Source organism: Mirounga leonina, unplaced genomic scaffold, assembly GCF_011800145.1.
Source record: "Mirounga leonina isolate KUSES-001 unplaced genomic scaffold, KU_Mleo_1.0 Mir_82, whole genome shotgun sequence".
Taxonomy (NCBI): domain Eukaryota; kingdom Metazoa; phylum Chordata; class Mammalia; order Carnivora; family Phocidae; genus Mirounga; species Mirounga leonina.
In genome coordinates, this window is record NW_023270825.1 from 30,192,704 (window position 1) to 30,207,330 (window position 14,627).

Sequence of the window (14,627 nt, forward strand, 5' to 3'; positions counted from 1 at the left end):
TAGTTTCCATAGCTGCTAGTCTCCTAATGGTTCTGCACCATATTTTACAATAAAAGTGCTCTGGAAATGTGTCTATGGCAATATACCTATATTCTGAATTTCCTTCTCTGGGAAATAGCAACTCAGAATAAATTACTGAGGGAAAGTAGCCTTTAAATAGAATTCAGACCTGTGGAATGAATGGTCTTTCAGATACAGTTATTTATTTATTTTTTAAAGATTTTATTTATTTATTTGACAGAGACATAGCGAGAGAGGGAACACAAGCAGGGTGAGTGGGAGAGGGAGAAGCAGGCTTCCCAGTGAGCAGGGAACCCCATGCGGGGCTCGATCCCAGGACCCTGGGATCATGACCTGAGCCAAAGGCAGATGCTTAACAACTGAGCCACTCAGGTGCCCCTAGTTATATTTATTCTTAAGAGTGGGTGCAGGTCGGGCGCCTGGGTGGCTCAGTTGGTTAAGCGACTGCCTTCGGCTCAGGTCATGATCCCAGAGTCTTGGGATCGAGTCCCACATCGGGCTCCTGGCTCAGCGGGGAGCCTGCTTCTCCCTCTGACCCTATCCCCTCTCATGCTGTTTCTCTCTCTCTGTCAAATAAATAAATAAACAAAATCTTTAAAAAAAAAAAAAATAGGTGCAGGCAGCAACATTTGACATAGGAAAGTTTGCATCTGTTGAATACAATTCTCTCAAGAGCTATTTGCCCCCCCCATCCTAATGAAATGTTTGGAATAAAACTTACCTGGAACTCTTCATTTATAGATAGTCCCCCAATACAACTCCCTCCTGGGGAAAGGTCCATACGTGATTAATTTCAGAATTTCTCTTGCAAGTTCTTTTCTTTCTTGTCTTTATGATCTGCTGTTGTTTGGTTTGTCTGTTTTTTTCAGTGAATCATAATCAAGTATGATAACTTGAGCTTGTGAACTTTGCATTTCCATTTGTACCTGTTAGGTTCGTGGGAAGACCATTTAATACACTTAAAATATACACAAGATAATTTCAAATCCATAATCTGGATTGTGATTTAGGTAATTATGGAAAATGTTAGCCTTAAAATTCTTAATGTCTATCTATGCTTACATACTAAAACTGAAATATCTTTAAAAGACTTAATCAGCTTTTTAAATGTTAAAATGTTAACTTCATTTAAGAGGGAAGTGTTAAGAACACTTGTTTCTATATGTTGTGTTTATTTGGGGGGATAATCTTTGGAATAGTAGCCATTAAAAATAATGGATGTTTGAGTATATTCGTGGTGGACAAAGATTTGTAAAATGTAAGACACCAAACTAATTAGGCAGTGTTTTGATTTGGACTTCATATTTTAATAGATAAAGTCAAACCTAAAGTCAAAAGGAAAGAAGAACCAAGCTCTATTTTTCAGAGACAACGTGTGGATGCTTTACTCCTAGACCTTAGACAGAAATTTCCACCCAAATTTGTGCAGGTAATGAGAACACATGTGGTTAATTTGATTTGATGCTTTTTCCTGGATTATTTATTTTTAATTGAGAACTGTTTCAGTTGTGACCTAAAAATAGTGACTTTTCTCATTAGTTAAAAATGGTCTCCGGTGGAAAAAAAAGGGGCCTCTGAATCAAAGGAAAGGTTTTTAAAGACTTAATAGAGATAGTGGGTAAAGGGAATGGAATTAACACTGTTCTGTGCTCTTAAGTTTATTTTCTCTTTGAATCTTCACAAACTAAGGACTGCTTATACATAACATTCTCATTCCAAAGTTGCTGAAAGTGTCATAGATGGTAACTAAACTAGAATCTGAAACTCATGCTGTTTTTATTCTGTATGCTGCCTTTCATCCTGATGTAGTAGATATCGAAGTCCTTAAATGATAGACTAGTTAAAACTTTTGTAACAAGTGGCGCTTGGCTGGCTCAGTTGGTAGAGCACGTGACTCTTGATCTCGGTATAGTGAGTTCGAGCCCCACGTTGAGTGTAGAGATTATAAGTAAACTTAAGAAACAAAAAACTTGTAACAAAAAGAACAGTTGAAGTAGAGGGTTTGGCATAATAAATGGAGGAGTAATAAATAGAGTTACATCATATTGATGCTTAAGTTATATAAATTCTCTTATGTTATTTAGCATAATAGCAATAACAAATCCACCTGCCATTCTACTAAATGAACTTTTGAAGTGAAGTAGGTATGAGATGGAATATGTGAATATGTTATTCTCCTGGTTAGTCTCAGTTCACAGAGACACCTGCAGGGCTTTGTACACACAATGTCATGTATACTGTTTTTCTTGATGGGGAGATAAAATTTTCAGGTTTGTTTTAGATTGAGATTTTTCACACTTTGAGATGACTTTAGAACAGGCCTCCCCTTCCCCTTTCCCTGACTTCACTGTGTGAGAGTTATGTGCTTTTGGAATGGTGATGTAGTGGTGAAGGGAGCGGAGGACAGAATGGAATGTAGGACAGGAAAGTCAATTTAGAGAACTCTCATGAATTCCATTTGAAGATAAAATAGTGTCTGTTGAATAAGTAAATTATAGTGTGTGTAGGGATATGGGGAACCATGATAGTGTAGGAGGTTAGCTGTGGTTGGCCATTCAGCGAGTACATAGTATGGATGAGGGAGGGTGGGGGAAGAACACCTAGACCTGCACAGTACAGTAGCCACTAGGCACATGTGACTGTTGAACATTTGAAACACAGCCCATGTAAACTGAGCTGTGATGTAAGCATAAAATGCATACTGGGTTCAAAGACTTGGGTGGGGTACGGAGTAAAAAGATGTAACTACCAGCTTGCATTTGTGGCTCACATACTTCTTTTGGACAGTTCTGATGTAGAAAATGGGAACAGAACACACAAAACCAGAAATATGAAAGACTATTAATGGACATGTTAATGTTCATATTAATTAATGGACATACTGATAATAATGGACAGATTTCTTGGAAACCAGAAATCTTTAGTGTATGTGCTGCTGAAGCGAGCACTGGAAACCAGAAATCTTTAGTTTGTTGTTCTTTTTCTAATTCCTTGAGCGGTAAGCTTAATTGCTTATTTGAGAACTTTCTTCCTTTTAAATGTAGGCATTTATTACTATAAACTTTACTCTTAGTACGGCTTTTGTTGCACCCCATAAATTTTGGTATGTTTTCATTTTTATTTCTTTTCCGATAATTTCTGATTTCCTTTTTGATTTCTTCTTTGAACCACTGGTTGTTCAGGAGTGTGTTGTTTAATTTTCACATATAAGTTAGCAAAAGGAAAGAAGTGAAAAAGATAAGAGCAAAAACAAATGAAGTAGAGACAGGAAAAACTCTAGAAAAAAATGAAACTAAGAGTTGGTGTTTTGTAAAGATAAAATTGACAAACTTTTAACTAGACTAACAGAGGAGACTCAAATCAAATTAGAAATGAAAGAGGAGACAGAAACAAAGGATCATTAAGAGACTATATATAATAAGGAATTTGAGAAACAAGACAGGATCATAGGGGGAGGGAGGGAAAAATGAAACAAGACGAAACCAGAGAGGGAGACAAACCGTTTATAAGAGACTCTTAATCTCAGGAAACAAACTGAGGGTTGCTGGAGTGGAGGGGCATGGGAGGGATGGGATGGCTGGGTGATGGACATTGGGGAGGGTATATGCTATGGTGAGCGCTGTGAATTGTGTAAGACTAATGAATCACAGACCTGTACCCCTGAAACAAATAATACATTATATGTTAATAAAAAATTTTTTAAAAAAATATGAGTTTAACTTAAAAAAAAAGAGGTACTATATATAAAGAATTATATGCCAACAAATTGGAAAACCTTAAAAAAATTGGAAAATGTATAAGAATTTCCTAGAAACATACAACCTACTAACTCTGAGGCATGAAGAAATAGAAAATCTGAACAGACCAAAAATGAGTAGAGAGATTAAATTAGTAATCAAAACCTCTCCACAAAGAGAAGTCTAGGACCAGAGGACTTCATAGGTGAATTCTATGAAATATTTAAAGAGAATTAATTAACACCAATCTTTCTCAAACTCTTTCAAAAATTGAAGAGGAAGGGAACATTTCCAAATTCATTGTATGAGGGCAGCATTAATCTGATACCAAAGATGACAAAGACACTACAAGAAAACTACGTTCAGTATCCATGATGAACACAGATGTAAGAATCCTCGACGAAGTACTGGCAGACCAAATTAAATGGCATGTTAAGAGAATCATACACCATGATCAAGTGGGATTTATCCCTGGAATGCAAGGATGGTACAATATACTGAAATCAATCTTGATGGTATACTGCATTATCAGAACAAAGGTTAAAAATCATACAATCATCTCAATAGATGCAGAATAAGCATGTGACAAAATTCAACACAGTTTTATGATAAAAACATTCAACAAACTCGGTAAAAAAAGAATGTGCCTCAACATAGTAAAGGCCATATGTGATAAACCCACAGCTAATATTCTCAGAGTTTTTCCTTTAAGATCAGAAACAAGACAAGGATACCCACTTTGCACAGTTCTATTCAACATAGTACTGGAAGTTCTACCAGAGAATTTAGGCAAGAAAAAGAAATAAAAGGCATTCAAATGGGAAAAGAAGTAAAATTATCTCTTTACATAATTCCTGACTTGATCTTACACATACTAAACCCTAAAGATTGCACCAAAAAGCTGTTAGAACTAATCAACAAATTCATTAAAGTTGCAAGATGCAAAATCACTCAAAAATCAGTTGCATTTCTATACACTAACGAACTATCTGAGAAGGAAATTAAGAAAACAATTCCATTAACAATAGCATTAAAGAATACTTAGTAATAAAACTTTTTGTTTGTTTTCAGCTTTATTGAGATATAACTGATGTATAGCATTATGTACCTTTAAGGTATACAGTGCATTGACTTGATACACTTATATATATTGCAAAATGACCACTGTAGCATTAGCTAACACCTCCATCGTGTCACATAATTACCATTTCTTTTTTGTGGCGAGATCATTTAAGATTCACTCTCTTAGCAACTTCTGAGTATATAATACAGTAGTAGTAACTATAACCACCATACTGTAATTGGATCCCCAGAACTTACTCATGTTATCAGTGAAAGTTTGTACCCTTTGACCAAAATCTTCCCGTTTCCCCTGCCAACCACTCAAGCCACTGATAACCATCACTTCACTCTCTTTATCAATTTGGTCTTTTTAGATTCCACATATAAGTGATACATAGACTATTTCAACTTCTCTTTCTGGCTTATTTCACTTCGCATAATGCCGTCAAGGTTCATCTTTTTTTCTGCAAATGGCAGTATTTCCTGCTTTCTGATGGCTGAATAATATTCAGTTTCATACCACATTTTCTTTATCCATTCATCTTTTGACAGATTGTAGGTTGTTTCTATATCTTAGCTATTGTGAGTAATGTTGCAGTAAACATGGGAATGCAGTTATCTCCAATATCCTGTTTTCATTTCCTTTGGATATATACTCATAAGTGGGCTTGCTGGATTATGTATTTCTATTTTTAATTTTTTGGGAACCCTCTGTATTGTTTTCCATACTGTCTGTACCAGTTTACATTCCTACCAACAATGTATCAGAGTTCCCTCTTCACATCCTCGCCAACACTTGTAATCTCTTGTCTTTTTGATGATAGTCATGCTGATAGTGTGAAGGGATATCTCATTCTGGTTTTGATTTGCATTTCCCTGATGATTAGAATGTTGAGCACCTTTTAATGTACTTGTTAGCCAATTGTATGTCTTCTTTGGAAAAGTACTCAGTTCCTCTGCCCATTTTTTTTTTAAAAGATATTATTTATTTATTTGTCAGAGAGCACAAGCAGGGGGAGCGGCAGGCAGAGGGAGAAGCAGACTCCCCTGAGCAGGAAGCCTGATGTGGGACTCGATCCCAGGACCCTGGGATCATGACCTGAGCCGAAGGCAGATGCTTAACGGACTGAGCCACCCAGGTGTCCCTCCTCTGCCCATTTTTTAATTCGGTTGTTTGGGGTTTTTGTTTTATTTTGCTTTTGAGTTGTATGAATTCTTTATTTTGGATGTTAACCCTTATCAGATACAGGATTTGCAAATATTTTCTCCCATTCTGTAGGCTGCCTCTTCATTTTGTTGATGGTTTCCTTTGCTGTGCAGAAGCTTTTTAGTTTGATGTAGTTCCACTTGTTTATTTTTGGTTTTGATGTGTTTGCTTTTGGTGTCAAATCCAAAAAATTATCTCCGAGACTGATGTCAAGGAGCTTATGGCCTATGTTTTCTTCTAGAGTTTTATGGTTTCAGGTCTCATGTTCATGTTTTTAATCCATTTTGAGTTAATCTTTATGTATGGTGTAAGATAGTGGTCTAGTTTTATTCTTTTGCATGTGGCTGCCCTGTCTTCCCAACACCATTTATTGAAGCCTAGGTCAAAGAGGTTGCTGTGTTCTCCTCAAGGATTTTGATGGATTCCTGTCTCACATTTAAGTCTTCCATCCATTTTGAGTTTATTTTTGTGTATGGTGTAAGAAAGTGGTCCAGTTTCATTCTTCTGCATGTGGCTGTCCAGGTTTCCCAACATCATTTGTTTAAGAGACTGTCTTTTCCATTGGATATTCTTTCCTGCTTTGTCAAAGATTAGTTGACCATAGAGCTGAGGGTCCATTTCTGGGCTCTCTATTCAGTTCCATTATCTATGTGTCTGTTTTGTGTCAGCACTATACTGTCTTGATGATTACAGCTTTGTAATAGAGCTTGAAGTTTGGAATTGTGATGCCACCAGCTTTGGTTTTCTTTTTCAACATTCCTTTGGCTATGTTAATCTTTTCTGCACATTGGATAATAATGTGGAGCTCAGTTTTGGCCTTATTAAGTGTAACTTCCCAGAGCTTGCAGTTGGAATGGGCTAGTAGGCAGTTGTCAGCATGAATCTGGAACATGTGATATCAGGAAATTTTGTAGTCTTTAGTCATAGGAATAGATGAGAAAGCTTAGGGAGGGCATGTAAATTCAGAAAGAAATTCAGAAAATGTCTGGAAACATTAAACTTAAAAATGAAGAGAACATTTTTCTTTTGAGATGATGGGGAAGTCTATAAAGTTATGTGTGTGTGTGTATGTGTGTATGTGTGTGTTTATAGGAAAAGGAATAATAAGCTTGAAGGAGATAGCTGGGAGGGAACTTCGGATGTTGACATCCTTTTTTTAAAAATGTAGAATATAGAATTATTGGCTGCAAGTGAAGAGTGGGTTGTAAGCCTTGAGGAGGGGGAAACTGTTTTAAAGCATTTAAGGTGGGTAATAGGAAAAGGGAGATGACAGCATAATCAAATAAAAGAACTGCTATACAGAATGGAGGATCTGACCTTGTTCCTGACTCATGATGTCCCCATCATTTTTTTTTACTGTAGTTTGATTTAAAAAAAAAAAATTTTTTTTTTTTTTTAAGATTTTATTTATTTGAGAGAGAGCACGAGCTGGTGGGTTGGGCAGAAGGAGAAGGAGAAGCAGACTCCCCGCTGAGCAGGTGGCATGACCTGAGCCATGGCAGATGCTTAACCAACCGAGCCACCCAGGCACCCCTGTAATTTGATTATTAATAGTACTGTCGTCAGAAGACTTATTTTCATAGAAAAATACCTTTTTCCTCTTTGCTTCCCATACCTGCCATCTTTGTAAGTTGGAGTGTTCATCTGTATTTTATTCTGCTTTCTTCAAGCTCATATCCCCTAAACAAATAAGCCTCTGGAGTCTTGAAAGACTCCATTATTCTCTCCCACTGGATTCTACTTAGCTACTTTTTGTGAAGCATTTTAGCCTAGGTGCAGAGGCAGAGGGCTATGTGGATAGATAGTCAAGGGGGGATTGTTTATGTTTGACTCTTTTGTTCTAGTTTTAGTTTTGTGTCTTTTCTGGAGCAAGGGGATAAGAAGTAGAAAATGATAAATTTACTTTTTATGGTACGTGAATAGTGGTTCCTCTTTATGGAGTCATTTTTAGTATAATTTGAATGAAGGTGTAATTTTAATAAGAATTATGAAGTCAAGAAGAAGAAAACTTTGCTAACCTGCCCTGTTTTCTCCTCCCCACCTGCCCCCCGCCCTTTTTTTAAAAATTCTAGCAAAAGTCTGGAGAAAAGCCTGTCCCAGGTATGGTTCCTGATATTCTTATTAAACTTGAAATAAAACCAGTCTGGTTAACTCAGTAACAGGTATAGCACATAAGATGAGCTGTGGTCCTTTTGTCCTAGACTCTCATGGTAGTTTGTTACTCCTAATTTTTGAGATCTGCTGAACTGCCAAAAGATGGTGCTTTTGTGGTAGTTGATATGAGTATTTAAAAGATTAATTGGAGTGGGAAGAGTTAAGTATTGAGGAGGGGTGGAGAAGCCGAGGTGATTTGAGCTTGTTTTTAGTTCAGATCTCAGTGTGAAAAAAGGTGTTCTGTTTCATCATTGAAAATAGGTATTGAACTATCTGTTCAGCCTGGGAGAGATCATGTATCTTGTTTATGCATATCGTCTTATTTAAATGACATGTGTTTTTGTCTATGATCACAAATTTGCCTGGGTTATCAGGTTTTTAGGTTTGTAAATAGGTTCTTATATATCTGCCTGATAAAACAGCTAAATTTAGAACTTGAGATAGGCAGTTTTAAATGAACTTGAGCCTAAACTATTCACATTACTGTTGTCTAAATTGATCTCATCCCTCTGCCTTCCTCTCCGTCCAAAAAAATACCTGCTTTTGACGTCTAGTGGATCAGACAAAGAAAGAGGCAGAACCTATACCAGAAACGGTAAAATCTGAGGAGAAGGAGACCACAAAGAACGTCCAACAGATAGTGAGCACCAAAGGCCCCCCTGAAAAACGAATGAGACTTCAGTGAGCAATGGATAGGAGAGAAGCTTGCAAGACTCCTCTTGCCCATTATTGATACCTCATTATTGTGACAGGCTCTTGAACTTTAAAATTCTTTGTCACAACCCTTCCATTTGTATGAATGTGCTTGTTCTTTAAAAAAAGGTTGTATGGATCCTCATGCTTTTGATATGAATATTTTTTATGTATGTTTTGTAACCTTTCCCATATTGGACTTGAGCAGCCTCCTTACTCAAATGTATACTGCTATATACATCTAAAAACAAAATAAAGGTATTTGTGTAAATCACTTTCTCGTGCCTTTTTTCCCCTATTTCTCTTGCTGAAATGTTTCCAGGTGCACCTTGTAAACATAAAGGATTAATGTGAAAGTAGTAACTAAGCTCATTTTCTTTTGTGTATTTCTCAGTATTAAAATAATAAAGTTATAATTTGAAAGATAAAGGGAAAAATCTCCTACAAATACTGTAACAGTGCTGTGAAGTTTTTTTGTGCAGTTATTTTTAAAACTGTAGCTTGTAATTATTCTCTTCATGCAGTTTTACTTTTATCATATTACTGTGTCTTTTTTAAGTACTTCTCCATGTTTACTTAGTTTTTATAGACTATTTTAGTGACTGAATAATTCCCATGAGTGATTCTGTTTTCTTTTAAACTCTCCTTGTATTCTACTTAAGGCTGTAGTGATTACATTTGTGTATAATGGTTTTTCTTTCGTGTTTTTTTCTTTAGGCTAGAGTCCCACCAGTAGAATCACTGGAATCTGTCTCTCTCTTTTTTTTAACTCTAAGTTCATATTGTCAAGTTGTTTTTCTCAAAAGGTTTGGATCCAGTTATTCAAACAGTAAATATGAAAGTACCAACTTCTCCAGAATCTGGATACCACTGTCATTTTTGGTTTTAGTGCCAGTTAAGTAGCAAAAAAAAAATGTTTTAAGGGGTTGAATAATTTCTCATCTTTGATTTTGCTTTTATGAAATGTCTGATTTTTTTGTATGGTAAGATTTTTAGCTTTTTATTTTGACATGATTTCAAGCTTATAGAAAATTTGCAGGAATAGTATAAAAAATTCCTACATGTATACCTTTTGCCCAAATTCCTCAGATATTAACATTTTTCCATACTTGTTCTTTAGTGTCTTACTTCTAACACTTACTGTCAATTGCTTTCTCTCTCTTTCTCTGTGTGTATATATATATAATACACATACTTATACCTTTAATTTCAGATTGAGAATGTGTTGCATATCCTAAAATCAAGGACATTCACTTACATAGCCAAAGTACAATTATCAAAATTAAGCTGGCACGATACTACTGTCTAATCTGTAGATCTTATTTAGATCTTGCCAGTGGTGCCAAGAGATTACAGCAAAATAATAAATTCACAGCAAAAGAATATCTTGAATTATGCATTGGATTTAGTTGCCCCGTGTGTTTAGTCTGCTTTGGTCTGGAACAATTCTTTGATCTTCCTTATTTTTCATGACTTGATATTTAAAGGGTTTAGGCCAGTTATTTTGTTGACTGTCTTTCAATTTGGGTTTGTATGATATATTTTCATGATTAAATTCACTTCACGCACTTTTGTCAGGAATACCACGAAAAGGTGCTTATGGAGGCACATGCTGTCAGTTTGCCCCATTTCTGGTGATGTTAACTTTGATCACTTGGGTAAGTAGTGTTTGTTAGGTTACTCCACTGTAAAGTTACTGTTTTTCCTTTTGTAATTTATAAGTATCTTGTGGGGGAAATAGTGTAAGGCTCTGTAAATATCCTATTATTCCTCAACCTTTTACCCAGTGGTTAGCATCCATAGATCATTTTTCTCTGAATCATTTATTCCTATGATGGTTGCCCAGTGTCCATTTTCTAATTCCATCAGTTCTTCTATATTTATTGTTTTGTTGTTGTTGTTATAAAGAATAGCTTTCCTTTCTTCCCTGCTAATTTATATCATTGTGGACTTGTGGACTCCTGGATTCTTAATGTATTCAACAAATTATATTTCTTTACTATCATTATTTATGTTGATGCTCACATTGTCTCAGATTGGGCCAATGGGGGTCCCTTCAGGCTGATTCCTGGGTCCTTTTGAAATGACCCCGTCATTTATTGAGCATTTTCTTTACGTGTTAGCACAATAACATATTTCAGACTTATCCAAACCTTGGAGTCAGCCATTTCTGTAAGGATCCCTGGTACCTTTTGGTGGAAAATGCATTTGGAAATCCAAGGTGTGTGTGCTATATATGTGCTCATTTGCTACTGGGGTGTCACTGCTTCTAGGCCTTCTCACTTGACAATTAAGAAATAGATACGTACATACGTGGGTGAATGAATATGCAGTACATCCACACACATCAGTATCTGTCTATTGTGTGTATAAAAAGCCATCAGTTCACACTGATACTGTCAATTGTATGTAGTCCATGACCACTGGGTTCTCTTCCATATTTGTAACACTCTTCCACATTGATGAGAATTCTGGTTTCTGTTCTCTGTAATGTTATTTATTTGCTTAATCGTAGAATAACAAAGTTTTAGAATTACTAACTTATACTACTGCAAAAAAGAAACCTGTTTGCTTAGGGTTCTTTTTGTCTTTAGCTCAAGGATTATATATATATAGTTCAGATACTATGTTTAAAAATTATTTGGATTAATGTTTTTTCCTCTTCATTGTGGTTATACTACTCACTTACTAAATGGTTCGTTACATTTGGTTCTGTTTTTAATTCCAGTTTAGTTTTCCACTTCATCTTACTGACTCTTTCTGCTCTGTTGTAGTATTGTTTTGAGGTGCGTGAAATACTAACGTGGCTCTAAATGTCAGAGTTGTCCAAAAAAGATTCTCAGTACCACACCCCTTCCTCCTCACCCCCATTCATTTCTTCTGTCTTTTCCACCTCATTCCTACTCCCCCAAAATGACCAGTTACTTTCTAGTTTACCTTTACTAGATTTCTTTTCTACAAAGGAATAGATATTTTCTCATTTCTCCTCTTATACAAAGGGCAACATATTTTATAAAATTTTGCACTTTGCTTATTTTCCATTTATTTAAGCATGACCTTGAGACATAAAGATACTTTTTGTCATATTTGCTTCAAGTATTTTTCCAATTTTTTTCAGCAAAGCTCATTTTCTTTCAACTACATTATAAAATAAATATCACTTATAAAAAAGTAAACAAAATAATAAGAGTATAACTGATTATACCTATGTAAATCACCATGCAGGTAAAGAAGTTGAACATTGCCAATACCCCAGAATCTCCATTATGTCCTCTCCTAATCACAACACTTGCCCTTCTGATCATAGATCACCGTTATCCTAGTTTTATGGTTAATCACTTTTCTTTAAATTTTTACTATGTAACCATGCACCTCTAAATAAGTGTATAGTTTTGATTGCCTGTTTATTTTTGATATAAATGGATTTAGTGTTTCATGTATGTCTTCTTTTGTTTAACATTATGTTTATGAGGTTCATCAAAGTTGTTTCATGTTGTGGTTTTTATATTTTCATTTCTGTGTAGCATTCCTTTACATAAATATATTACAGCTTTTAAAATGTGTTTTAGGGGCGCCAGGATGGCTCAGTCATTAAGCGTCTGCCTTCGGCTCGGGTTATGATCCTGGAGTCCCAGGATCGAGACCCACATCGGGCTCCCTGCTCAGTGGGAAGCCTGCTTCTCCCTCTCCAACTCCCCCTGCTTGTGTTCCCTCTCTTGCGGTCTCTTTCTCTCTGTCAAATAAATAAATAAAATCTTTTTTAAAAAAATGTGTTTTAATGGTGGTGGACATTTGGATTGTTATAGTTTTTGACTATTATGAAAAACTGCTTTTATGAATATTCTTGTACTTTTGTGTATCATAGGCTGAATTCTATGTCCATCCCCCAGTACTTCGGAATGTGACCTTATTGGGGAATAGGGTCATTGCATATGTAATTAGTCAAGATGAGGTCATGCTAATCTTAATTAGGCTGGGCCCCTAATCCAGTATGACTGATGTCCTTATAAAAAAAAAGGCCTTGTGAAGAGACAGCAGAACACCATGCGAAGATGAAAGACTGGAGTGATCCATCTATAAGCCTGGGAATTCCAGAGATTACCAGCAAATCACCAGAAGCTAGGAAAAATTCCCCTGTAGGTTTCAGGAGGAGCATGGCCCTGCTGACACCTTGATTTTGGACTTCTAACCTTCAGAACTTTGAGAGAATAAATTTCCTTTGCTTTAAACCACCAGTTTGTGGTACTTTGTTTTGGGAGCACTAGGAAACTAACAATGTACATGTGTTTGTGTTATTATTTTATTCAAATTGCTGGGTCACAAGTATGACTTTATACTACTTCCATTGACAGTGCTAAACTATTTTTCAGAGTTGCTGTATCAGTTTATATTCTCATCTGTTTATGAAAGTTCCTCTTGTTCACCATCTTTGTTGACCTTTGATACTGTCAAAGAAAAATTTGGTTATTATAATGGGTGTTCAGTGATACCTTATTGAGGCTGAAATTTATATTTCCTGGTATTGGTGACATTAAGCATCCTTTCATGATTATTGGCGATTTGAATATTTTTGTGAAGTGTGTCTTTTGCACATTTTTCTGGGTGTTCTTTTGTTTTTGTTTTTTTCCTTTGTCGTATAGAGTCGTAATTACAGTTCTTGGTATGTTTGGGATAAGAGGCTTTTATCTCTTATATGTACTGTCTTTTAATGTATCTTTTCTATTCTGGCTTGCCTTTTTACTCTATTGATGGTAACCTAAAAATGAATAGAAGTTCTTAATTTTAATGTAGCTCAGTTTATCAATCTTTTCCTTTTTGTGTCTTATTTGAGGTTTTTCTCTTCATTGAGTTTATGGAGATGTGCTCCTATGTCTATTTAGAAGCTCTATTATTATACGTTTCACATTCAGGAATGTCCATTTGGTGGGGATCGACTGATCAATTTGGGGAGAACTGACATTTTAGCAATATCACATCTTCAGAACCACAGACATGCCATATTTCTTCATTTATTTAGGTTTTCTTTAATTTCTCTCAGCAGAGTTTTGAGAATACAGGTCTTGTAAATGTTTTGTTAAATTTATTCCAAGGGATGCCTGGGTGGCTCAGTTGGTTAAGCATCTGCCTTCGGCTCAGGTCGTGATCCCAGGGTCCTGGGATTGAGTCCCGCATCGGGCTCCCTGGGGAAGCCTGCCGCTTCCCCTGCTTGTGCGCATGCTCTCTCTCTGACAAATAAAATCTTTAAAAAAAAAAATTTAAAAAAATTTATTCCGAGACATGTTTTTTTGATACTATTATAAAAGATGTTTTAAAGTTTTAATTTACATTTTGTCTGTCTTAGTATATAGACATATAGTAGTGTTTTTTTGTATGTTTGATCTTGTAGCCTGTTACTTTGCTAAATTCAGTTATTAGTTCTGGTGGGTTTTTTTGTACATTGCTTAGGATTTTCGACATCCATGATGTCACCTGGGAATAAAAAAAGTTTTATTTCTTTTCAGTCTTAAACCTTTTTTAAAAATTGTGGTAAAATATAAATAACATAAAATTTCTCATTTTAACCATTTTTAAGTAAATAGTTGAATGGCATTAAGTACATTCATGTTATGCAACCAATGCCATCCATCTCCGGAACTTTTTCATCATCCCAAACTGAAACTCCATACTCATTAAACAATAACTCCTCTTTTCCCCTTCCCCCAGGCCCTGGTAACCAGAATACTGTATGTCACTATGAATTTGGCTACTCTAGG

At 35.8% G+C, this 14,627-nt stretch overlaps 1 protein-coding gene across 1 annotated transcript in view; it reads left to right on the top strand.

The window, feature by feature from the left end:
- MED6 (mediator complex subunit 6) overlaps nt 1-11,420 on the top strand; it is a 20,870-nt gene extending 9,450 nt beyond the window's left edge. Inside the window, exons 6-8 of the mRNA XM_034992279.1 lie at nt 1,335-1,450; nt 8,100-8,127; nt 8,736-11,420. Coding sequence (XP_034848170.1) covers nt 1,335-1,450; nt 8,100-8,127; nt 8,736-8,866 — 275 coding nt within the window. The 3' untranslated portion in view covers nt 8,867-11,420. The remainder of the gene's footprint in view (nt 1-1,334; nt 1,451-8,099; nt 8,128-8,735) is intronic.
- The last annotated feature ends 3,207 nt before the right edge of the window (nt 11,421-14,627 follow it).